We start from the raw sequence: 27,628 nt of genomic DNA, 5'->3' as shown, positions 1-27,628 counted from the left end.
AGCCTATTACCTCCCCCATGGTCCACCCTCCTCTCCAATAGATTCCTCCTTTTCTAGCGCTTTGCCTTTTCCACCCTTCACCTACAAGCTTTTCTCTCCTTCCTCCCTCCCCCACCGACCAGGTCCCACCTCTCATCTCCCCTGCCCCCACTGTCTTATTCTGGCATCTCCCCCTTCCCTTTCCATGCCCCATGAAGGGTCTCAACTTGAAACGTCAATGGCTTATTTCCCTCCATAGATGCTGCCTGACCTGCAGAGTTCCTCCGTATGTAAGACCATATGACATAAGGACAGAATTAGGCCATTCAGCCCATCGAGCCTTTGCCACCATTCCATCATGGTTGATTTATTTTCCCTCTCAACCCCATTCACTGCCTTCTCCCCATAGCATTTGACATCCTTGCCAATCAAGGACCTATCAATCTCCTTTCAATATCCTCAATGACTTGGCCTCCTCAGGCATCTGTGGCAATGAACTGCGGATTCACTGTCCTCCAGCTAAAGAAATTCCTTATTGCCGTCCTAAAGGATCCCTTCTGATCGGAGGCTGTGCCCTCTGGTCGCAGACTCCCGCACTACGGGAAACATCCAGTCTAAGCCTTTCGGTATGCAGCAGAGACATTTGGTGTGTGCTCTCCACCCATTTGTTTCCTGCGTCATCGAGCATTCGAGGTTTCAGGCCCACCCTCCACCCCATTACAGCGTGGCAAGGCAGCTGGGGGTGAGCAGCACCTGGCTACGTACCCCCAACTCCCCACAGCAAGAGCACTAAAAGCCAAGGCACTTTTGTTCACCCAGACCACGGCTTGGAGAGGGATACTGTCACTGCCCCACCCTGGGCACAGAGCTTGGACAAGCCACAACTTTATTCCTCAGAGTGTAGGAGATTCAAGGGTGATTTTACAGGAAATCATGAGGGGCACAGGTACAGTGAGTCTGTTTTTCCCAGGGTTGGGGAATCAGGAACCCGAGGGCAGAGGTTTAAAGAGAAAAGGGAGCGACTCAATAGGGACTGCAAGGGGTAATTTCTTCACACAGAGGATGGTCGGTGTGGAACGAACTGCCAGGGGAAGTAGATGGTGCAGATCCATTAACATTTAGAAGTTACTTGGACAGGAAAGGATTAGAGGGACATAGTCATAGGGCACCACAGCATAGAATCAGGCCTTTTGGCCCATCTAGTCAGTCTGCCCACTCCCATCAACCGCACCTGGACCATCGCCCTCCATTCCCCTCCCACCCATGTACTTATCCAAACTTCTCTTAAACCCTGTATTTGAGCCCAGATCCGCCACTTCCACTGGACGTGAGCAAATGGAGCTAGCTGAGGCGGGAATCTGGGTTGGCATGGCCCAGTTGGGCTGAAGGCCTGCTTCCATGCTGTATCACTTGCCCCTCGGCGATGACCAAAGCTCACATCAAACACGGGCAGGGTGGGGAAAGAGGCCTCTGGAACGCATGGGCGAAGGGGGCTGATATCGCAGACCCAGGACAGGAACAACTCTCAGAGGTGACTGACTAGGACGCAGCAGTGGGAAGGGGCTGGATCCAGTGGGATTCCGCAAACGGTAGTGAGGTTGAAGGGATTTGAACCTCTGGAATTCTCTTCAGTGAGAGTGAATTGGAAGAGACCATATCCGCAGAGATTCTGTGCAGTGGGAGTGGGAAGGGGCTGGATCCAGTGGGATTCTGAGTACAGGGAGCAGGAAAGATTTGGATCCACTGGGATTCTGTGCTCAGAGAGTGGCTGGGAAGGGACTGGATCCATTAATTAAAAGTTTAGCTTTATTTGTCATATGTACATACACCAAAACATACAGTGAAATTTGTTGTTTGTATCGATTACCAGCATAGTCTGAGGATGTGCTTGGGGGCAGCCCGCAAGTGTCGCCATGCTTTCAGTGCCAATACAGCATGCCCACAATGTACCAACCTTAACCCGTACACCTTTGGAAAGTGGCAGAAACCTGGAGGAACCCATGCCGTCACAGGGACCTTACAAGCAGTGGAAGGAGTTTCGCTGTAAAGTGACTGCACTACCATGCCGCCCGTACTGGGACTAAACAGGTGCTGTTTACTATCGGGTTACTCTAGCCTACTAACCACGCCCGACACCTGGCTGTATCCGATCCAACTGCCCGCAGAAGAGTGGGGAACGGACACTCGCTCCACTGTCTCTCTCGACACTCTCTCACCTGATGCGTGGTTCCGTCAATCTCCACCGGGATAATGAAGTCCGCATTGTTTACCGGCTGCAGGAGAAGCATATCGTCCAGTCAGATCCCAGTGAACAGTGCCCCCCTACCCACCACCCCAGAGTGTTGGCACAGCCCTCACTACCCAATCTGTCCAGCACCATCCTACTGCCGGCTGCAGTAACCGGGCGAGGACAAGATAAAGATTAGCTTTATTTGTCACATGTACAACAAAACTTAGTGAAATGCATCGTCCTCAGCAAGCATATCGGTAAAATGTGCTGGGGGCATATGTCACCACACTTCCAGCGCCCACATAGCGTGCCCACAGCTAACTAACCCTAACCCACACATCCTTGGAACAGGGGACGAAACCCAAACGGTCACAGGGAGAACATACAAACTCCTTACGGACAGTGTTGGGAATCGCTAGTCTACTGTGCTGGCTTTGCCCCACAAGCTTGTTCTACCTCACAGTATGATGAATGCCAATCCCAATCCCACACCTCAAATCATCTTTGTAACCCATTGCTAAATCCCCGGATCCCCAGCTCCCTAGAGAAAAACCGAGGGCCATGTGGGAGGGAAGGGTTAGATTGATCTTGGAGTAGTACACAGTACAGACCCTTCAGCCCACAATGCTATGCCAATCTTTTATCCTACTGTAAGATCAATTTAACCCTTCTCTCCTACATAGCCCTTCATTTCCTGCACATGCTTAAGAGTTTCTTAAACATTCTTAATGTATCTGTTTCTACCACCAGCCCTGGCAGGACATTCCACACACCCAACATTCTCAGTCCAAAAAACTTATCCCCTAAACTTTCCTCCAATCACCTCTAAATTATGCCCCCTTGATTAAGCTATTTTTGCCAGAAAGTTTCTGGTTGTCCATTTGATCTCTAATTATCATCTCATACACCGCTATCAAATAATCTCTCATCTTCCTTCATTCTTTAGAAATGAAAAAGCCCCGTCTGCTCAGCCTAAGCTCGTAAGACATGCTCTCTGATCTAGGCAGCATTCTGGCAAATTTTTTCTAAAGCTTCCACATCCTTTCTGTAACGAGGCAACCAGAACTGAACACGATATTCCAAAGGTGGACTAAGCCAGAGTTTTGTAGACTTGCAACATTACCTCACAGCTCTTGAACTTAATCCCTCAACTAATGAAAGCCAGCACACCCTGTATCTTCTGAACCCCCTTATCAACTTGCATGCCAACTTTGTATAGATCCTACGATGTGAACCCCAAGACCTCTCTGTCCCTCCACACTGCTGAGAACCCCGCCATTAACCCTTCAAGTTCGACTTTCCAAAATAAATCACTTTTACATACCTTGAACGAGCTGTGAACTAACGTTTCATCCAAGTCGATCACCACGCACTTCTTCCCAGTGTCCTGAACTTTCACCTCAGGGAGAAGGTGTTTCACTGCAGACTGTACATGCAGGGACGAGAGAGACATAACAGTGATCCAAACCATAGAAGGGTACACAACAACACGTTCCAATCGGATGCATCTCCTCTAGGTGCAGCAGCTGCTCCACACGTGACCGTAAGAAACTGCACAGTTTTGGAGGCAGCTCAGCACATCACAGGAACCAGTCTCCCATCCGTACACTCCGTCTATACCCATTCTCTCTCCTCTCCAGACAGAAGGGACAAAAATCCTGAAAGCACATACCACCAGGCTCACAGAGAGTTTCTGTCCCACTGTTATAAGACTAATTAACAATCCCTCAACCTCATTATGTCCTTGCACCTTATTGTCTGCCTGCACTGCATTTCTCTGTAACTCTTAACACTTCATTCTGTGCTCTGTTATTGTTTTCCCTTGTACTACCTCAACACACAGACACGATGAAATGATCTGTGCAGGTGGCATGCAAAATTGTTCACTGGACCCCGGTACATGTGACAGTAATCAACCAACTTATCATTTTCTTCAAACCCTTCCGCTACCTAACCCTTCCCTGCTGCACTCTTCTGGGTCCGCTTCATTGCTCTAGCGTCCCAATCATCCCCGATTTGATCAGCAGCAGCTGTGCCTTCAACCCTAAGCTTTGGGTACCATCTCCTCTCCTCTCGTCCCTGTCTCTGCACCTTCCCCTCCATATTCCCATCATCCTCCTCCGCTCCTCTCCCACTACTCCACACACTCAATGAGAGTCTTCAAAACCACCCCTCTTTGCTAAAGTCCTGGTGACTTCCCCCCTTCTGACCCTCCTGGTGCCAGCTTCACTCCTTTCAGACAATTCTGGAGGCTGTAGAACAGAAACACAAGAGATCCTGCAGATGCTGGGAATCCACAACAACACATACAAAATGTCGGAGGAACTCAGCAGGCCAGGCAGCATCCATGAAAATGAGTCAACAGTCAATGTTTCCGGCTGAGACTTTTCATTGGGAGCGGAGAGGAAGGGGGAAGATGCCAGAACAAAAAGGTGGGGGGAGGGGAAGGAGGACGAGCTGGAAGGTGAAAGGTGAAAGGTGAAGCCAGGTATGTGAGAAAGGTGAAGGGCTGGAGAAGAAGGAATCTGATGGGAGAGAAGAGTGGACCATGGGGGAAAGGGAAGGAAGGAGGGGGCCAGGTAGAGACGACAGGCAGGTGAGGAAAGAGGCCAGAGTGGTGAGTAAAAGGATGAAGGGGAGGAAAAAAGAAAAAAAAAGAGGAAAAGAATACCTGAAAGAGAAATTGATATTCATGCCATTAGGTTGGAGGCTACACTGACAGAATATGAAGTGCTGCTACTCCCCCTGAGAGAGGCCTCATCTTGGCTTGAATGACGTGTCAGATGGTAACAGGGATTGTAATTAAAAAGATTGGCCACCAGCAAGTTCCACTTTTGTGGATGGAGCGAAGGTAACGCACAAAGCAGTCCTCCAGTCTACGTCAGGTCTCGTCAATGTGGAGGCCACGTTGGGATCGCCAGATACAGTAAGCGACCCCCAACAGGTTCGCAGGTACAATTGGGGCCCTGAATGGAGGTGAGGGAGGAGGTGTGGGGGCAGGTGTAGCACTTGTTCTGCTGCAAGGATAAGTGCTGGGAGAGACAAATGGACAAGGGAATCACAGAGGGAGCATTCCCTGAGGGAAGTAGAGAATTAGGTGCGGGGGTAAAGATGTGCTTGGTGACAGGATCCCATTGAAGATGGCAGATATTGTGGACGCCAAGGCTCAAGGGTGTGTGAGAATACGAGGAACTCTATTAAGATGGCGGGAAGATGTGGTGAGTGTGTTGAGCAGCATCAACGGTACAAGAAAGGAACCCCAGTCTTTCAAGAAGGAGGTGATCTCTCATGACCTGGAAAGGAAAGCCTCATCTTGGAAATAGATGCAGCGGAGAAAAAGGAATCGAGAAATTGGAATAGTATTTGCACAGGAGACAGGATGGGAAGAGATATAATCAAGATAGCTGTGGGAATCATTAAGTTCATAAAAGATGTCGGTAGACAGTTTGTCTCCAGAGACGGAGACAGAGAGATTGAGAAAAGGGAGGGAGGTGTCAGAACAGGACAAAGTGAATTTAAGGGCAAGGTGGAAAATGGAGACAAAGTTGATGAAATTAACGAGCTCAGCATAGGTGAAAGAAGCAGCATCAATGCAGTCATCGATGTGCAGAAAAATTGGGGAGCATTACCAGGAAAGTCTTGGAATGTGGACTGTTCTACCTAGCCCATGCTAACATAGCTGGGGCCCTTGCAGGGTGTCCATGGCTAGCCCAGTTTGGAGAAAGTGGGAGTAGTCAAAGGAGCAATTGTTGATGGTGAGGAATAAAGACACAAAATGGTGGCAGAACTCAGCAGGCCAGACAGAATCTATGGGAGGAGATAGAGACGACGTTTCGGGCCGAAACCCTTCATCAGGAGTGAAGTAACATGGGATGGTCGAGGGGGGAGGGATGAAGTGGAGAGCTGGGAAGTGACAGGCTGGAGGGAAATGGGCTAGGGGGAAGGTGGAGAATTATGGGAAATGAAAGAGAAAGAAAGGTAGGGCTGGGGGGAGATTATAGTGAGGGGGGAAAAAAAAACAACTTTTAAAGAAAAACAAAAACACAGACAACATCTATGGGAGGAGGTAGTGATGAAGTTTCGGGCCAAAACCCTTCATCAGGAGGATGATGGTGAGAAAGAAGCAGAGAGCTTTAAGGTGTTCTTGACGGGGGAGAGAAGTGTATCGGGACTGGATACTCATGGTGAAAGTGAGATGGTCAGGGCCAGGGAACTGAAAGCTATCGAAGAGATCAGGAACATGAGGAGTGTTGTAGATGTAGGTGGGAAGGCACTGAACGAAGGGGGGATTGAATGGAGTTAAGGTAGGCAGTGGGTAGGAGCAGGCAGAGACACTGGGCCAACGGGGACAGCCAGGTTTGTGGATCTTGGGTAGGAGACAGAAATGAGCAGAGGTGGGTGTGGGGGTGTGGGGGTGGGTAAGTTTGGTAGCAGTGGATGGGAGATCTCCAGGTTTGATTAGGTTAGTGATGGTGCAGGAGACACCATCTGCTGGGTCCGGAGTGAGGTCCTTTTCAAGAGGCATGTAATAGGAGGTGTCTGAAATTTATCACCAGGTAGATGTCAGTCCACCACACTATAACAGCATCCCCCCCGCCCCCGTCTGCGGGTTTCATGATAACATTGGGACTAGTGCAGAGAGATTGGAGGGCAGTGCGTTCAGAAGTCTGTAGAAATACAGCAGGGAAGCGAGCAGAGTTGCTGATACTTCGTTCAAGTTAAAGGTCAGATTTCCAGCTACATCTCCTCCCCACATCCCTTCCCCAACTCCCATCTCTCCTATCCCTTCCCCTCCTCTCTCACTCCCTTCATCTCTACCCCATCCCCTCTCTCCATTTAATTTTTTTTTGCAGTACCCCTTGGTGCAGAGAATGTACGCACACCACACACACACACACACACATGCCCTATATTTACCCAGAATGATGTTTCATTTCCTTTGTTGTGGGAACAGCTGTCTCCTGTAATTTCTAGTGTTTCAAAAGCCACTTAGGCTTCTAGATCTATGTCATCGCTGTTCCTCTTTGTAGCACATCAGGTGGCAACTTTGCCTTTTCTTAAGAAGTTTTGTCTGTTTCTCGTACAAGGCCGAGTTGCTAGCCCCACACTCGGCCCAGCACAGATAGGAAGGGAGTGAGGAGCTGGCCGGATTTGAACCCAAGATCACTCACCTCAAAGACCAATGCAGATGGCACTACACCACTAACCAGCATCATTATAACATCAGCCCAGAAGACAACACTATCCTTCCTGATTCTCCTTGTAATCTACCCTCCACACACTCCCCGCAGCTCCCCAAGACACTGTCCCTCACCTACACACCAAAGCCACAAATTAACCCATCAACCTCATGTGGTTGGGAAGTGGGAGGAAACGAGAGCACCCTGAGGAAACATACATGGTCACAGGGAGAACACACAGACTTACACACCTGCCCTAGGACAGGATTGAACCTAGGTCACTGGAGCTGTACAGCAGTAGCTTTTCCAGCTAAACCAAACTGTTTCCCTTCGATTTCAAACAATTCCCAGGACAGTAAGAAGAGCTGTTGACCTCACAATCTACCTCATAGATTACCTGCACTGCACATTCTCTGTTACTGTTTTACCCTGTCCTACAATGCACTGATGTAATGAAATTGTCTGTGTGGGTGGCATGTAAAAATAAACTTTCCATAGTGCTTTGATTCATGTGACAATACGAAACCAATTCCATATCCTCTGCATTCAGAAAGATGCCCTTTCTACTGCCACGACCAGGCCACTCTCATGTTGGAGGAGCAACACCTCGTATTCTGCCCGTGTAGCCTCCAACCTGATGACATGAACATCGATTTCTCCAATGTCCGGTAATCAGAATCAGGTTTAATATCACTGGCATATGCTGTGAAATGTGCTGTTTGCAGCAGTAGTACACTGCAAAACATAATCGCTACAAATTATGGTAAGAAATATATTTATTTCATATACTACATACATATTATACATACACATTAAATTTAATTAAGTACAGTAGTGCAAAATGAGTGAAACAAAAAGGGCACAAATAAAGCGAGATAGTGTACATGGGTTCATTGTCCATTCAGAAATTGAAGGGGAAGAAACTGATGCTGAAACGTTGAGTGTGTTTCTTCATGTTCCTGTACCACCTCCTTGATGATAGCAATGAGAGGAGGGCATGCCTTGGGTGATGAGGGTCCTTAATGATGGATCCATCTTCCCGAGGAGTCACCTTTCGAAGGAGTCCTCGCTGCTGAGGAGGCCAGAATCCGTGATGGAGCCTCTGCAGCTTTTTCCGATCCTGCACAGTGGCTTGTCTGTGCCAGACAGTGATGCAATCAGTAAAAATGCTCTGTAGATATTTGCTGGAGTCTTTGGTGACATACCAGGTCTCCTCAAACTCCAAATCAAATACAGCTGCTGTTGTGCCTTTTTTGCAACTGTATCAGTATGTTGGGCCCAGGATAGATCTTCAAAGAACTTGAAAACTGCTCATCCTTTGCACTTCTGATCTGTCGATGAGGACCGCTTTCCTCATCTTCCCTACCTAAAGCCCACAATCAGTTCCTTGGTCCAGCTGACGTTGAGTGCAAGGTTGTCAAAACACCACTCAACCAGCTGATCAATCTTGCTCCTGTATGCCTCTTCGTTCTCCCCGCTCCCCCTTCTCTCTTTATCCATTTCCCATCCTGGTTCCCCTCTCACCCCTTTCCTTCTCCTCACCTGCCAATCACCTCCCTCTGGTTCCCCTCCTCCTTTCTTCCATGGACCGATCTCCTATCCTATCAGATTCATTCTTCTTTTACCTCTTCCACCTATCACCTCTCAGCTTCTTACTTCATTCCCCCTCCCCCACCAACCCTCTTCCCCCTCACCTGGTCCCACCTATCACCTGCCAGCTTGGACTCCTTCCCCTCCCCTCACCTTCTTACTCTAGCTTCTTGCCCCTTCCTTTCCAGTCCTAATGAAGGGACTCAGCCCAAAACATTGACTGTTCATTCTCCTCCTTAGATGCTCCCTGACCTGCTGAGTTGCTCCAGCATTTTGTGTGTTACTATTTACTGTACATCTCCTGCCTCCCAAATGCATCATCTTGGACTTAATGGAACTAAATTCTCTCAGTCAATGTTCTCCCCAGATTTCCATCTCATCTATATCCTGCTGCGTCCTTAGACAACCCGTCACCATTCACAGTACCAACAAATTTCACAACACCCGGTGGCCACTTTATTAGGTACATCTTGGATGCTGCCTGACCTGCTGAGTTCCTCCACTATTTTGTATGTGTTTCTCCGGATATCCTGCATCTGCAGAATCTCTTGTGTTTCTGATACTGCTTTCAGCTGTATTGACTGCATCAAGTGCGTAAAGGGCCAGAAACATCTTGAAGGATCCCACCCACCCGCTCATATCCCAGTCCCATCAGGAAGGAGACTACGTAGATCCACGCCTGGACCACCAAACTCAAAAAACAGTTACTTTCCCCAAACAGTAAGGCTGATCAACACCTCCACCCACTAACCCATCCCACCACACCCCAAACCACCACCACGGTATTGTTTCCTGTCAGTTCACCTTGTGAAGAGACACTCCTAGCGTCACTTTATGGACATACAATCAAACTATGTACATAAGCTATCTTATGTATTTATGTTTATTGTCATTTTTTATTGTGTTCTTTTATCTTATTGTGCTTTTTCTGTGGTACATCAGGTCCGGAGTAGTGATTATGTACTGGAAATGAAAACACTCTTTAACCTACTCCCATCTTTCTCCAAGCAGTTCAACATTTCCCCTCTGCCGGTGCCCCTCTGAATCTTTGTCACTCCCTTCCAAACAGGCCGGCTGCCAGATTTTCACTCCACCCCCTTGGTATGTTGCAATCTAGGAAAGTTCTGGATTCTTACACCATGAAGGAGATTTTTTAACATGGTCAAATTCAAATCTCTTTTAAAAAAAAATCACAAAGGTCAGAGAGTGTGTCTGAAAAACTTAGATCCCACTACATTTTTTGGGTATTGCTGTTTTCAATCAGCACCCCTTCCTCTCCTGAGGCCCTGTTAACTCCCTGTCAGCTTTGACATTCCTTAAATTCCATTTGCCTTGCTATTTTGTTTTGTCCCAGAGAGCTGGGCCACTGAGTCAAATGGAACAGCGCTGCCGCCTACTGGCCACTTGACATTGGCGCAATCACTTCAGTCAAGGGTTATTTTCCCCTCAGACTTTGCTGAATGTGATCATATAGATCGAGGTCAGAGGTCCAGTGGCATGAAATGTAAGGCAACGGGGCACCTTTCCTCTGTATTCACTGTTATTGTGATGAGTCATCATCTTCCGCCAGCTCCACCGCTGCGGTCTTGGTCAGATCGCTCTGTCTGGAATCTCCCACTTCACCTCACTGCCACGGGCGACCCTATTGCAGGATCTCAGGAGCTCAGACGCCTCTCCACCTCGACAGGGTGATGCTCTTCGGGAAAGGCTGTCTAGTACACTGCAGGAGAAAACCGCTCGCTGCAGAACTCCATAACTCCTCTGCCGCTGAAATTCCACACCGTTTCATAGAATGCACCCATATCGGAAACGCAGCCATAACGTGCATCCATCACGAAGGATCCACGGAAACATACAAGTGAAGTTTGAATCAAAATCAGGCTTATTACCACAGACGTATCTCGTAATGCTTGCTGTTTTGCAGCTGCAGAACAACACAACAGGAAAAAACAAACTATAAATTACAATCGAGATACTGTACAGGAGAGCAAAAATAGTGAGGCCGCGTTGACGGGTTCATGAACCATTCAGAAATCCGATGGTGGACCGGAAGAAGCTGTTCCTAAAACATTGAGTGGGTGTCCTTAGGCTCCTGTACCTCCTCTCCAATGGTAGTAATATCGTGAGTGGCGAGGTCCTTAATGATGGAGGTTGCCTTTTTGAAGCATTTGAAGACATCCTTGATGCTGGGGTGGCTCGTACCCATGGTGGAATTGGCTGAGTTTACAACCATTTACCGACCCTGTGCAGTGGCCCCTCCATACCAGACTGCGATGCAACTAGTTAGAAATCCCACCATGGTGCATCTGTAAAAGTTACCCAGACTCTTCATTGACATAAAATTAGCTGGACTCTTGTTGACGATTAAAGTGTTGAGGAAGATAGAGACTTCAAGGCAAGGTTGAGCGGGAGTTCAGCACAGACTGCCTGCATTTTGATCGCTGCTGGAGGAGTCTGTGAGCGGCCTATCGCTGTGTGCCTCGCTGTGGCAGATGGGTAGGCCTCTCTGCCTCTTTCGATGAATTTCCATGATATCGTAGGAAGGTATTGCGGTTCTGCGTTTACGGATTCAACTATTGCACTTATGAACTGCAGATCTTTTCAGACTTGTGGTTTTTAAAATCTTTTTTTTAAAGTCACCCGTTCCTTTTCCATTTTGTTGTGTGAGGGGAGGGTGTTTTGGCGGGCGGGGGGGGGGGGGGGGTTGGTGTTGATGTTCTGTTGTGTCCTGTTTGTATTTTTGTGTAGAAGAGGGGCCAATAAACACCATGAGGTTACTCTTTTTTATATATACATGATTTATTTCATTATTTAATTTTATGTCTTTGCAGTGTAGAGCAATAAAACATGATGAGAGGCGTGTAAGTGGCAAACATGAGAAGGCATAATTTTAAGGTGACTGTCTGGGACAATAGGGAGAATGCTCAGGACAAGTTCTTTGTACAGGGAGTGGTGGACGCGTGGAACGCCCTGCCAGGGGTGATGAGGCAGATGCATTAGGGCCATTTAAGAAACTCTTAGATAGGTACATGGATGATAGAAAAACAGAGGGCTATATGGGAGGAAGGGGTTAAAGTGATCTTGGAGTAGGTTAAAGGGTTGGCACAACAGTGTGGGCTGTGCTGTTATGTACTATGTTCAGCTGCCACAACAAACCTCACAACGTACAAGTCAGTGATAACAAATCTGATCCTGAATCCCTCTCGCCCTCCCTGTTCCTCAAATCAATCACCATCATCATCACACATAACAGGAACAGTCCCTTCAGCCCATCAGGTCTATGCTTCCACCTGTACATTAATCCCTTCTCTCCCACTGGTTCCATAAACTAGAATTTGTGCTGGCAATGGAAAGGGCCGAGAGAAGATTCATGAGAAAACTTCCAGGAATGAAAGGGTTAATGTACGAGGAGTGCTTGATGGCTCAGGGCCTGTACTGGCTGGAGTTTAGAGAATGGGGGTGGGGGGGGGGAACTCATTGAAACCTATCAAATATTGAAAGGCCTAAATAGAGTGGACGTGGAGATGATGTTTCCTATATTGGGAGAGTCTAGGATCAGAGGGCCTCAGAATACAACAGAGATGAGTAAGTTTTTTTAGCCAGAGGGTGGAGAATTTGTGAAATTCATTGCCACAGACGGCTGTGGAGGCCAAGTCATTGCATATATCTAAGGCAGTGGTTGATAGGTTCTGTGTTTAAAGGTGACAAAGGTTACAGGAAGAAGGCAGGGGAATGGGGTTGAGAGAGATAATAAATCAGCCAGGATGGAACGGCAGAGCAGATTCGATATGCCAAATGGCCCAATTCTGCTGCTATGTCTTTTGGTTTCATTCTCGCCCCGTTTACCCAGCTAGAGGAAGGAAGTCGTTAACCTGGAGTGGGTGTAGAAAAAAATTCACGAGGATATTATCATGACATGAGAGCAAGGAGAGATTAGATAGTCAGTGACTGCTTTCTGTGGACCGAGGGGTGACCTCATGGAGGTTTGGAAAACCATGAGGGACAAGGATGAAGTGGTTAGTCACAGTCTTTGCCCCAGGACACGGGAATCTAAAACCAGAGGGCAGAGGTTTATGGTGAAAGGGGAAAGATTTAAATAAGACCAGCTTTGGTAGTCTTAAGACCATATGACCACAAAACATAGGCTATTCAGCCCAAGTGAGTTCTGCCATGTGTTCTTGCTGATTTATTTTCCTTCTCAACCTCATTCCCCTGCCTCCTCCCAATAACCTTTGATGCCCTGACTAGTCAAGAACAATTAAACCTCTGCTTTAAATACACCCAATGACTTGGCTGGACCATCTCTGTTTCTCTAAAATTTGGTAAGTTGGATTACTATTGTCACGTGTACTGAGGTACAGTGAAACTTTGTGTTGCATACCTTTCATCCAGATCAATTCATTACATAGTACTTTGAGGTAGAAACAAGAAAAAAAACTTTAACAGTGCTGGAGTTACAGAGAAAATGCAGTGCAGATAGACAATCAGGTGCAAGGTCCCCACCAACACCTCCCCATCCATCAAGGACATCTCCATGCCCCAAATCCCCCAGGAGCTCATTCTACGCAAAATAGCATGAACAGCATAGAGAGCTACCAAAGAAATCGGTGGGACATAGGTCAGTTGCAGTACGAGCAGAGAAGTGGCAAATGTGAGATGTTGCCCTTTGGGATCTCTAACGTTAGGGGAAAGTACGCGGTTAATGGCAGGACCCTTAACAATGTTGATGTACAGAGGGATATTGGGGTCCAAGTTGACAGCTCCCTGAAAGTAGATAGGGTGGAGATTGTGTGGTGTTCATACCTCACAGGTCAGGATATCGAGTACGAGAGTGAAGAAGCCACGCTACAGTGCATATAAAGTTAAGCTGCACTGGCACTATTGTGTGCAGTTCTGGTCACCACATCGCTGGATGTGGGAGCTTTGGAGAGGGTGCAGAAGTGGTTCACCAGGATGCTGCCTGGACTAGAGGGCAAGAGCTACAAGGAAAGGTTAGGGGTGTTTTCTCTGCAGCGGAAGTGGCCGAGAGGACTCCTGGCGGAAGCTTGTAAAGTTATGAGAGGCATAGACAGAGTGGCCAGTGTTTTCTCCAGGGTAGATATACAAAATAAAACGAAACCTGGGGTAAAGGGATAAACGAGGAACATTCAGAATCGTACTCCCAGGGAACCAAATTCAAGGAATGTCAAGTACTAGAGTACGAAAGGTGAGAGGGGAAAGTTTTAAGGGCATGTGTGGGACAAATGTTTATTTATTTTTACAAAGACTGGTGGTAGAAACAGATACAATTGTGGTGTCTAAGAGGCTGTTAAATAGACACATAAATTTGCAGGGAATGGAGCAGATGTCTCCTATAACGGGCAGGTCTAGGACCAGAGGGCACAGCCTCAGAATAGAAGAACAATCATTTAGAACAGAGATGAGAAGGGTGGTGAATCTGTGGAATTCATTGCCAGAGATGTCTGTGGAGGACAAGACACTGGGTAGATTTAAAGCTGAGGTTGATAGTCAGGGCATCAAAGGTTACAGGGAGAAGCTGGGAGAATGGAGTTGAGAGGGAAAAGAAATAGGCTGTAATGGAATAATACAGAAAACTCGATGGACCGAGTAGTCTAATTCTGCTCCTATGTCTAATGGAGATGGACAGGCAGAGAGAGGTAGTTTAATTTGGGATTAATTTTGGCACAGACATTGTGGGCCAAGTGGCCTGCTACAGTGGTGTATGGTTGTGTGTTCCACATTCAGACCCCTTCCCCATGCAGAGGTGTGGTGGTTCCCGTGCCCTGCCCAGATCCGGCAGGCGATTAGCACAGTGCGTCCTACCTTGTTGCTGTTGTTCTTGCCGTCAACCAGCAGAGGAGTGTTGTTGTCACCACCACCCAGGGTCTGTCCGCCATCGTCCTCAGCCTTGGAGATGCAGCAGAAGAGGGCGCGCAGGAGGCCGTGTCGGTGCGACTTCTTGCCGGAGACAGGCAGGGGGCCTGGAACCAAGAGCAATGCCAGCACAGTTAGGGGCAGATCAAACGTCCCAAACCACTTATCCCAGTGGGCATCATTTATTGAGTGCTCCCAGCATGCACCACACTATGCCACGCACACCCCCCCCATTGGCCAACCGCGGAACTGCAGGTGGCTGGACTGAAGTCAACACCTCTCCCACAATGCAGAGCAGCAGGCCCTGTCACGTCCCTTGGTGACCAATCCCCAATTCAGCCAGAATGCTCCTTGGGGTGAAATGCAGGACTGGTGTGCTAGAGGATGATAATTACACCCCTTGATTCACCAGGACATTCCTCAATATGTGCACCAAACACACAAACCCACTAACGTCCCAAGACACAGAAACAGTAATGACCTTAGGTATTTGGTGACAGAGCGTCGCTCCCCCCCTCACCCACCCACCCCAAGGCGTCCATTTTGTGCCTGTTCCTGTGAGACGTGACACTTTAACTGAGAGCTGAAAACAGACAACATTTTGATCTTCCTTGCTTCCAACTCGATCTGGCAGGGTTAGAGGCAGGGTGTCAGTGCAACCCTTCCCCAGTCCCAAACAAGGTTCCCAAGTAAAAAAAAGTCCCGTAAATCAATCCATGCTCCACTTAGTACACAGAACACTACAGCTCAGTACAGGCCCTTCGGCCAAACTTTTAGCCCATTCCAAGATCAATCTAATCCACATAGTTCTATCATCAAACTGCCTACCACCAATGCTGGCTGCATGTTTCATGCACCCACCACCATGTAAAAACATCTGATATTTCTCTCCCCTCCCTTATACTTTCCTCTAGTTACCTTAAAATTATGCCTCTTGTATTAGCAATTTCCACCCTGGGATAAAGCCTCTGGCTGTCCATTCAACCAATGCCTCTTACCATCTTGTAACACCTCTATCAAGTCGCCTCCCATCCTTCTTCACTTCAAAGAGAAAAACCTTAACTTCCACAACCTGTCCTCGTAAGACATGCTCCCGAATCCAGGCAGCATCCTGGCGGGCCTCCTCTGCACCTGTGTTTGCAACTCCACCTGGGGGAAGCAGAGGTGTAGCTGGGGTTTCCCATCTAAGGTGGTCCCATCTGCCTGAGTTTGGCCCATACCCCTCAAAATCTTTCCTATCCATTCACCTGTCCTACTGTCTTGTAAAAGATGTTAGTGTACTCAACCAGTTCCTCTGGCAGCTCGTTCCACACAGATACATCCCCTTGTGTAAGAATGAATCCATGTTCTACTTGACAAGAGGGCTTCCTAGGAAGACACACCAACCCAAGCTCACTGCCCCACTCTGGAAGGGGTAGGGGACGAGGTTGGAGAGGGGACAGTCTCCCTGGCTATCTCAAGGTTCAATGGACTCTGTACAAATACTCACACGGACCTTGAACCTTCTGCTGTGTGCATCCTGCTATTACACCGGGCGGGGCACCTCCCCCGTCAGTCATTTACTGTAGCTTGGCACGAACTAATCTATTAATGAGTGTTCAGGGACCTTTGGGCTGGGGAGGCTTGGTTACAGATAGATTAGCTTTATTTGACACACGTACGTTGAAACATACCGTGAGATGCATCTTTTGCATCAACAGCCATCACACTGCGAGGAAGGTGCCGGGGCAGCCTGCAAGCGGCCGTGTCTTGCCCCCACACCAAGTGGCAAGCCCATGTCTCACTATCCCGAACCTGAACCCGTCTGTCTTTGGAATGTGGGAGGAAACCGGAGCCCCTCATGGTCATGGGGAGAAATGACAATCTCCTTAAAGACTGTGGCGGGAACGGAATCTGGGTTGCGTTGCACAAACCGCTACGCTCTCACGCTGCCCTACAAAGTTAGGTGAAATCTGGCAGTTAGTGGAACGAGGCGAGATGGATGTGGGACAAGAAGAAACAAGAATCCACGACTACGTAGGAGCAGTTTCGGGGTTCGGCCTTCAGCGGCATGGCGGGCAGAGGCACCGACTCTCAGCTCCGGAGAACCAGGTTCAATCCCGACCTCCAGCGGTGTTGTGAGGAGCTTGTGACAGAGTGGGTTTCCCCAGCTGATCCAGTTTTCTCCCACATTCCAGAGGCGTATACTTCAAGAGACTGATTGCCCGTGGGATGAAGACAAGGGGTAAAATTGGAGGGAACGTGGGGAGAGTAAAACAAGTGGTTCATATTTAGTACAGCTCAATGGACAGAAGGACCTGCTTCTCCGATGTTCATTAGAACATAGGAGAACTAGGCCATTTGGCCCATCAAGTCTACTCTACCATTCAATCCTGGTGGGTTTATTTTCTCTTTCAACTGCTATCAACATCTGCTTTAAGTACACCCAATGACTTGGCCCCCACACCGAATTTCAGATTCACTCCCTCTGGCCAGAGCCTGCTCCTCATCTGTTTGTTTGGAGAGGGGGAGCCTTCTGGCCTAACTAGCCACACTCCCCAGCAACCCAATTATTTAACCCTCGTCCATTCACAGTGACCAACTAACCTACCAACACACACAACTGTGGGAGGAAACCAGAGCAACAGGAGGATACCCTAGCAGTCACAGGGAGAACACAGGGAGTTCCTCACAGATGACTTCAGAATTCCATCACCATTGCCAATGCCCCAAGCTGTAATAATGTCATGCTAACCACTACACTACCTGTTCTAAAGGGGTGCCCGTGCTGTCTGGACCTAGACTCTCCCACTATTGGAAGGGTCCTTTTTGCATCCATTCTATCCAGGCCCTTCAACGTTCAACGAGTTTCAATGAGATCCCTAGTCATTCTTCTAAACTTCAGTAAGTGCAGGCTTAGACCCATCAAACGCTCCCCATACATTAACCCTTTCATTCCCAGGATGATTCTCCAAATGCCAACACATCTTTGCTTTGACAAGGGGCCCGAAACAGCTCGCAGTTTTTCCAAAAAGTCAGGAAGCATGGCAATCATAGAAACTCAGCTGTGAGGATTCTGAATTGGCTCCCCCACAGAAGGCAAGATAGCCTAGATGGAGATTCTATTTTGAGGCTGTGCCCTCTGGTCCTCTACTCTCCCACTGTTGGAAGTATCCTCCCCATGTCTAGACTTTCAATATTCATTAGGTTTCAATGAGATCCCCATTACTGTTTGCATACAGTACGCAGTACAGAATCAAACACAGTATGTCTCTATGTTCATAGGGCCACGGAGCAGCACAGCACAGGAACGTGACCTTTGGCCCATCTACTGATAAATGTTTAGTGATAGATTTGGCTGGAAAACCAGCCATGATGTTAAAGGGATATCATCCCGAGCTGACTGACACGGATTAGCAAAATCTCACAACACAGCAATATCAACAATACCCCCGACAACATCAGAGCAAATAAGAAGCAAGGAGAGGACTCACCCTTTGTCATTATGACACAGATTACATTCACTGTTTGGTTTAACTTGGGCTTTTGGAATAGCTCAACGTTTTAGGAGCAGCTTCATCCCCTCTGCCAGCACATTTCAGAATAGCTTATGAACCCATCAACACTACCCCATTATTTTGCTCTTTGTACACTGCTAATTTATTTTTTAATATATATTTCTTGTTGCAAGGTAATTTTCAGCATTACATTGCACTGATGTGGAAAAGCAACAAATTTCACAACATACGCTCCATGGCCACTTTGTTAGGTACCTAATGAGTGTGCGTTCATTGTTTTTTGCTGATGTATCCCACCCACTTCACGGTTCGAAGCGCTGTGTGTGTTCACAGCTGCTTTTCTGCACACCACTGTTGTAACGCGTCACCTTCCTGTCAGTTTGAGCCAGTCTAGCCATTCTCCTCTGACCTCTTTCACCCACAGAACTGCCACTCACTGCATTTTTTTTCACATCGTTCTCTATTAACTGGAGAGTGTTGAGTGAGAAAATCCCACTTAGATCACCTTTCTTCCCCATGCAGATGTTTGGTGTGAACAATAACTGAACCTCCTGACCATGTCTGCATGCTTTTATGCACTGAGTTGCTGCCACGTGATTGCCTGATGAAACATTTTCACTAACCAGGTGTACAGGTGTACCTAATAAAGTGGCCACTGAGTGTATGTTTCTTATTGTATTTGGTCTTATGGAAACCATTGGATATTGAAAGGAACACCCACAATATGCTGGGGGAACACAGCAGACCAGGCAGCATCTATAGGGAGAAGCGCTGTCGACATTTTGTGCCGAGACCCTTCGTCAGGATATTGAAAGGCCTAGACAGGCTGGGCATGGAGAAAATTTTTCTAATAGTCACGAGTTTAGGACCAGAGGGCACAGCACCAGAATAGAGACAAGGAGGAATTTCTTTAATCAGAGGGCAGTGAATATGTGGAATTCATTGCCACAGACAGCTGTGGATAACAAGTCATTGGGTATAAAGCGGAGGTTGATAGGTTCTTGATTAGTAAGAGAATTCAAGAATACAGCGAGATGGCAGAAGAATGGGGTTGAGAGGTAAAGTAAATCAGTTGTGATGGGATGGTGAAGACATGATGGGCCGAATGGCCTAATTCTGCCCATTTGACTTATCGCGTTATTTCCTCTAAGCTGTGTAGGTGCGCGGCCTCAGTGACTGAAATGCCCCCGTGCACATAGCCTTTCTTGTTGTGCAGCTGGAATTACGAAAGGCGAGAAAAAATTTACAAAAGGTGGAAGGTTTTCTTCGTCGTGCCGTATTCCATTATAGCCTTCACTAATAAAATGAAAAGTATGCGATTTTTCAATTTTCATTCTAAATATTCATAGTACGCACATTACTGAAGTCCAGTACAGTCTGCAGGACACGTATCACTCTTCTGCTCAGAGCAATGGTTGGTCCATGTAGTTGTAAAAACAATTAGAGGGAACATTGGTCTTACGGTAATTTATAAAAGCTTTCTGCATCTTACACTGTAGTGCTACCACAAAACAACAAATTTCACGACATATGTCAGTGATAATAAACCCAATTCTGGCAGAGGTTCCTACAGGGGTTTAATCAGAGGGATGGACCTCACAGGAGAGGCTAGCCGAAGTCAGAGTGGAGGACACAAGGAGAATGTCGAGAAGATAAACAGCAGATACCATGAAGGAAGAACATAGGGTTAATAGAAGGATCCTTGGCATTAACAGAGACGGGGACCATGTGCTACAGGTCAAACTGTATCTGAAACCAGCACTCCGTGAGGAGAGTTGGAAGGGGAAGTTCCAGCCATCACGTTGAGGGGAGATTGGTGGTGGGGAGGAGTGTTGTTGAAGGAGAGATGCTGGCAGTCATGGGGTGGAGGGGTGGGGGGAAAACATAAAACATACCACAGGACTGGGCCCTTCAGCCACAGTGCAGTTCCGAACCAATTAAATTAGTAATCAAATGGACAATTAATCTCTTCTGTCTTCACAATGTCCATATCCTTCCATTTTCCTCACATTCATGTACCTACCTAAAAGTCTCATAAATCTCTAATGAGTCTCCCTCTGCCACCACCCCAGGCACCCAGCACTCTCTGTGTAAAAAACTTCTCACATCTCCTTTGAAATTACTCCCCTCTCACCTTAAATGCGTGCCCTCTGGTATGAGTTATTTTTTTAGCCCTGGGAAAAATATACTGTCTTTGGACTATCTCTATCTTTCACAGTCTCATAAACCTCGATCAGATCTCTCCCTAGCTTCCGCTGCCCCAGCCTCTCATTCTAGCACATGCCCTCTAATCCAGGCAACACTCTGAAATACCAGCAGGCAGCCGAGCTTCTCCCTGCCTCTTCCATTCCCACACCTGTCTGTTCATTCTTTCCCCTTTTGCCATAACCTGTGCCCTTTGGATCCTGATTCACCATCTCCGGGAAAATGACTGCGTGAATTCACCCCATCTCTCTACACCATTTCATCTGAAGGACAATCATAACCTACATCCCAATTCAAAGATCCTGTTCAAAGTTGATTTTCATCCTTTAAAATATATGTGGGATTTTAGCAACAACAGTACTTCCTAAGTTTTGGTAATTGTTGTTGTCATTAGACTCAGTGTCCTGCGGTCAGGGGTAGGGTGGGGGTGGCGCGCAGGGAGGTCACAATTCCAACCCTCCTACTCACAGGCTACATTCAACCATTTTTGCAGTTGTGCATAGTCATTGAACAGTCCAGCACAATACATGCCTTTCAGCCCTACTCCAACATCAAAGTAACCCTTCCCTTCCACATAGCTATCATCCATGAGTCTATCTGAGAGTCTCCTTAATGTCCCTGATGACCACCACCCTCTGTGCAAAACAATTCTACTTCCAATATCCCCCCCCCCCCCATCACATAAAATTATGCCCCTCGTATTAGCCACTTCTGCTCTGGGAAAAAGTCTTTGGCTGTCCACTCGATCTTTGCCTCTATCATTTTGTACACCTCCCATCCTTGATTGATAGGGGTAATTGGGAAGATAGCAATAAAGACTGGTAAACAAAAGAGGAAAAAAGGTATATTCTGCAGACTGTTGCAGTTGTGGTACGATTTGAAATAAACTACCCAGAGCGCTGGTGGAAGCAGATTTAGTGGAATTTTTCTAAAGCTCTCAATACACTGTCCCACCACACACACCCAGGGATTAAGACAGAGCAGAGCGTAGTGCTCTCAGTCCAGTGCAACACAGTCACATCTCTCCCCACCATCGAGGAGGCAACTTATATCATCAAATACCACCATCATCCGGGCCATCTCACAGTTACTGTTGGGCAGGTGGCACAGAAGCCTGAAGTCCCACAACACCAGGTTCAACAGCAGCGACTTCCCTGCAACCATGCGGTTCTTGAACCAACTGGCACAACCTAATCAGTAGTTTGGCAACATTATGGCTAGTTTATTAAACTGGACTTTGTATGTGTTTTTGTTTTAATTGTGTTCTTTCTTGTAAAATGCAAACATACATTCTACACAAATGAGAAAATCAGCAGATACTGGAAATCCAAGCAACACACACAAAATGCTAGAGGAACTCTGCACGCCTGCCTGCATCTATGGAAAAGAGTAAACATTTCGGGCTGAGACCCTACTTTTTGTTCTGAATGCTGCTTATCCAATGCTCTGTGTCTGTGATGCTGCTGCAGGCAAGTTCTTCATTGCACCTGTACATTAGTGTACTTTGCAGATGATAATAAACTTGACTTTGAATTTGAAGGCCCCTCTACACTGTCCCATCACACACTCCCGGGGTCAGACACAGAGTGAAGCTCCCTCTACACTGTCCCATCACACACTCCCAGGGCCAGACACAGAGTGAAACTCCCTCTACACTGTCCCATCACACACTCCCAGGGTCAGACACAGAGTGAAACTCCCTCTACACCGTCCCATCACACACTCCCGGGGTCAGACACAGAGTGAAACTCCCTCTACACTGTCCCATCACACACTACCAGGGTCAGACACAGAGTGAAGCTCCCTCTACACTGTCCCATCACACACTCCCAGGGTCAGACAGAGTGAAGCTCCCTCTACACTGTCCCATCACACACTCCCGGGGTCAGACACAGAGTGAAGCTCCCTCTACACTGTCCCATCACACACTCTCAGGGTCAGACACAGAGTGAAGCTCCCTCTACACTGTCCCACCACACACCCGCAGGTTCGGACACAGAATGAGGCTTCCTCTACACCAACCCATGACACACCCAGCTGGGCGTGTGACCACACACAAGGCACTGCTACCTGCTGGTGTTTACACGTGGTACACTCAATGTTACAATGATCAGCGCACAGTGTGTGATCAAGACGCCCATCGCTCCAAACACAGTCTGTGCACAGCGGGGTTGGAAATGGCCATTACTCACAATACCACGCCTGTACAAAGAGTAGGAAAGGGTCAGACCAGACCATGTAATAGTCAAACAACCTACAATGATTCTCATTGTAAAACACCGGGGCTCGTTACCGGTCAGGACGGGTCCAGAAGGGATGGAGGTCACAGGGTGTGGGAGCTAACAGGGGAATTCAATCTGTCTTTCTTCTGCGACAAAAGGCTGGTCTGCTGTACATCAAGCAAGAAGACTATAAGACCAGAAGACATAGGAACATAATTAGGCCATTCAGCCCATCAAGTCTGCTCAACTATTCCATCATGGCTGATTTATTATCCCTCTCAAACTTGTTTTCCTGCCTTCTCCCTATAACCTTTGACACCCTTACTAGTAAAGAACCTATCAACCTCTGCTTTAAATATACTCAATGACTTGGCCTCTACAGCTATCTGTGGCAATGAATTCCAGAGATTCACCTTCCTCTGGCTAAAGAAATTCCTCATCTCAGTTCTAAAAGGATGTCCTTCTATCCTGAGATTGAGCTCTCTGGTCCTAGACTGCCCCACTATAAGAAACATTTTCTCCACATTCATTCTGTCTAGGCCAAGGGTCGGCAACCCGCGGCTCCGGAGCCGCATGCGGCTCTTTCATCTCTGTGCTGCAGCTCCCCGTAGTTTGTTAGTTTTTGAAATGTAATTCGAAATTTGAAGATTATGGTGATCTTGCACAATCTAAAAGCGTTGTGGAGACCCCATTTCCTGGCACATCCGAACCGGCTCACAATTAGCCACCGTTCCGGCTAAGGGAGATAGCCTACGGGGGTTTGTGAGTACGTGTCTTTTGGAGCATCCGCGCCCATGGGAACGGGTTGAGGGAGGCTTTAAATCAAGGCTGTTTAGTTCGAATAAAGTTACCTTTGACTGCAGTGTCTTTATTTTAGCGCTGCATGTAGCACACCGCTACAGCGTGTTTTTTATCGCTATTAATATACATCACCACTGCCAATGCCTGACACCCGCCAGTGCGCGCTTTCTTTTAATTCTTCGATCCAAGGGAGGCTACCTATGGAGTAACCTTCAACCCAACGTCTTTTTTTCGGAGTTCAAAATGTTTTTGTTGCATGCAGAAATGTAATTTCGTTTTCTCTGCAGGAGTTCATCAATTTCATAAATGCAACACATTATAGTTTGTTTATACATAGCATAAAGGCAAAAAAAAACCGTTGTATGCAGTGTTATTTCATTTTAAATGTCAAACGGGTTTTGTGGCTCCCAGTGTTTTCTTTTCTGTGGGAAATGGGTCCATATTGGCTCTTTCAGTGGTAAACGTTGCCGACCCCTGGTCTAGGCCTTTGAATATTCAATAGGTTTCAATAAGAACCCCCCCTCCACGCCCACCTCCCCATTCTCCTAAACTGTAGGAAGTACAGGCCCACAGCCAAACACTCCTCATACATTAATCCTTACATAGAACGTTTCTACACAGTACAGGCTCTTCGACCCACAATGCTGTGCCAACCTTTTTAATGTATTCCAAAATCAATCTAACCCTTCCCTCCCACATAGCCTTCCATTTTGTTTAATCCCTATGACTAAGAGTCTCTTTAGTGTCCCTAATGTATCTTTCTTTTTCTTTTTAAATCTTTTTATTAATTTAACCAAACATAAGTGAAACATGAATACAGAGAGTTTGAGAGTACATAATTAATAGATTAAGTATACATTCAAATAGATGATAATCCATATATATATATATATATATATAACCTCCCAAATTCATAGTAATTACAAAAAAAGGAGAAAAAAAAATCCCCCCCCCCAAAAAAGAAAACACCTAACCAACATGGGCCATTGCATCATGTCAAATATACACAGCAGCGTCAATAACCCCGCACCTCCATCCAAATAATTAAGGATAATAAAAGTAAGGTTTAGGAAAAGTCGGTTTAGCTCATATGAAAATGTTGAATAAATGGTCTCCAAGTTTCTTCAAATTTAACTGAAGGATCAAAGGCAACACTTCTAATTTTTTCTAAGCTCAAACAAGAGATAGTTTGAGAAAACCACTGAAATATAGTTGGAGGATTAATTTCTTTCCAATTCAATAGGATAGATTTCTAGCCATTAATGTAACAAATTCAATCATCGGTCGAGCTGAGGGGGATAAACAACTATTATCCACCATTGGTAAACTGAAAATTGCAGTAATAGGATGCGGTTGCAATTTGATATTCAGAACTGTTGAAATAATACCGAAAATATCTTTCCAATAATTTTGCAAACAAGGGTAAGACCAAAACATGTGGGTCAATGAAGCGACTTCAGAATGACATCTGTCACAGGTTGGATTAACATGAGAATAAAATTAAGCAAGTTTATCCTTGGACATGTGAGCCCTGTGTACAACCTTAAATTGTATTAGGCATGCTTAGCACAAATAGAGGAAGAATTGACTAATTGTAAAATTTTCTCCCACTGCTCAGTGGGTATAAGACAGTGAAGTTCTTTTTCCCATTCCTTCCTAATTTTTTCTGATACTTCTGGCTGTATTTTCATGATCATATTATAAATGGTGGCTACTAAACCCTTCTGACAAGGATCTAATGTATCTACTTCTACCATCACCCCGGCAGTGTGTTCCACCTCTCACTCACTTCCCTCCAATCACTTTAAAATGATGCTCCTTCATATTAGCCATTTCCACCCTGGGAAAAAATCTCTGGCTATCCACCCAATCTATGCCTCTTATCGTCTTGTACATCTCTATCAGATCAACTCTCACCCTCGTTCACTTCAAAGAGAGCCCTAGCTTACTCAACTTATCCTCCTCATACATACACGCTCCCCGATCCAGGCAGCATCCTGGTGAATCTCCTCTGCAACCTCTCTAAAGCTTCCGCATCCTTCCTGTGATGAGGAGAGCAGAACTGAACACCTCTAGTCAGGGCTTTATAGAGCTGCAACATTACCTTGAACTCAGTCCCTTGACTAATCATCCTGCTAACCCTTAGTCTCTGGGCTCTGACTGCTGCTTGATTACACCACAAGCCACTGGATCACAAAGAAGCCTCTCAGCCATATTCCCTTTGTCCTATCCATCCATCCCACCTTCTCTGCAACTCAAAATTAACCTGCTTTCCAACTTCTCCATCTCATGCCAGAGATGTTAACTGTTTTTCTTTCTATAGACACTTTGTCGAACTGGTGAAAGTTTCCAGAAATGTTTTTTTTAAACATTAGTCCATGGCAAACTATTATTCTAACTAGTACAATCACCCCACATCTGGACCATAGCCTTCTAAACCCCTTCCATCCATACACCTATCCAAACTTGTACTAAGTGTTACAATCAACCCCGCAACCATCACTTCCACTGGCAGCTCATTCCACACTCCCACCATTCTTTCCCACAAAGTTTCCACTCATTAAACATTTCATCTTTCATCCTTAACCCATGACCTCTAGTACTAGTCACATTCAATCTCAGTGAGAAAAGCCCGCTTGCTATCTATATCCCTTATCAAATCTCCCCTCGCTCTCCTAAACTTCGGGGAATACTCACCCTTTCACTATCTCAGCTCCTCAAATCCTCGTAAATTTCCTCTGTATTCTTTAATCCTATCGATATCTTTCCTGTAGGTCGGTGACCACTGTGCCTTTCACAGGGTAGTGTTGTAGAGTAACATCAAGAGGCTGTAGCATCCTTCCTGCTAGTCCCATCAACCCATAATCCTCCAGGCACCTAACCAAATGCCCCTCTAGTGTTGTAATTGTGCCCCGCCTCAACCACTTCCTCTGGCAGCTCGTTCCAGGTACTCACTTTTTCTCTTAAATCTCTCCCCTCTTATCTTGTAGCTGTGCCCTCTAGTTTTGTACTCCCCAGCCCTGGGGAAAGACTTTATCCATACCCCTCACATATAAACTTCTATGTGTATGAGGGGGAACATCTTCAAGGAGGAAAGTATGGGGCAATGGGGAGAAGATGTCAGAGGTAGTTTTTTTCCCCTCTGTACTCCTCAGGAATTTACAACCTTTTCAGAAGCCACCCCTCAATTTCCTGCTCCCCAGGCAATGAAGATTCACCCAGTGGGAGGTCCTGGGCAAAGACTCACCCACAGGAATGCTCCACCATTCCCCACCACTGAAACCAACCCTCACACCAGGGAGAATGGTCCGGCAAAACAACAGCCATGGGATTCACAGAACATGGAACAGCACAGGCCCTTCAGCCCACAATAATGTGCTGAAATTTTAACCTACTCCAAGATCAATCTAACCCTTCTTTCCCACATAACCCTCGACCTTTCTTTCATCCATGTACCTATCTAAGAGTCTCTTAAATGCCCGTAAAGTATCTGCTTCTATCAACACCCCTGGCAGGGCATTCCACACGCCCACCACTCTCTGTGAAAAACTCTAACTGACATTCCCCTGTATTTTCCTCCAATTACCTTAAAATTATGCAGCCCTGTATGAGCCAATTCCTGGGCAAACTCTCTGGCTGTCCACTCAGTCTGTGCTTGTACACCTCTCATCCTCCTTCCTCCAAAGAGGCAAAGCCCTACTTTCCTCATTAGACATGCTCTCCATCCTGGGAAATCTCCTCTGCACCCTCTCTAAAGCAGCCCCCCCCCCCAAAAAAACAGACTTTAGCATGCCTTTCAGAGTGCAGGGAGGGCCTTTTTAACGTAACATTGCGGGGGGAAAGGTGGCGTCTCAGATGATGCAGCAATCTCACAGCACCAGTTTCAGGAACAGCCACGTCCCTTCAGCCTGTCAGTTCTTGAATCAACTAGCACAACTGGAATCACTCCCTCAGTGTAAGAACACAATGACTATTATAATGGACCATGTTCTTTATCGTTTTAATCGTGTTTTCTTGTTTGAAGAATGTATATCATGTGTGTTTCTCTGG

At 46.8% G+C, this 27,628-nt stretch overlaps 1 protein-coding gene across 1 annotated transcript in view; it reads right to left on the bottom strand.

Moving 5' to 3' along the window:
• LOC132392946 (carboxy-terminal domain RNA polymerase II polypeptide A small phosphatase 1-like) overlaps positions 1 to 27,628 on the bottom strand; it is a 43,010-nt gene that overhangs the window by 9,685 nt on the left and 5,697 nt on the right. The window contains exons 2-4 of the mRNA XM_059967554.1: positions 14,803 to 14,960; positions 3,534 to 3,635; positions 2,196 to 2,252 (exon numbers count right to left, since the gene is read on the bottom strand). Coding sequence (XP_059823537.1) covers positions 2,196 to 2,252; positions 3,534 to 3,635; positions 14,803 to 14,960 — 317 coding nt within the window. The remainder of the gene's footprint in view (positions 1 to 2,195; positions 2,253 to 3,533; positions 3,636 to 14,802; positions 14,961 to 27,628) is intronic.

The sequence above is a fragment of the Hypanus sabinus genome, chromosome 4, assembly GCF_030144855.1.
Source record: "Hypanus sabinus isolate sHypSab1 chromosome 4, sHypSab1.hap1, whole genome shotgun sequence".
NCBI classification, from domain to species: Eukaryota; Metazoa; Chordata; class Chondrichthyes; order Myliobatiformes; family Dasyatidae; genus Hypanus; species Hypanus sabinus.
The sequence above is the reverse complement of the archived record's forward strand: the minus strand, read 5'-3'. Positions and strand labels throughout refer to the sequence as shown.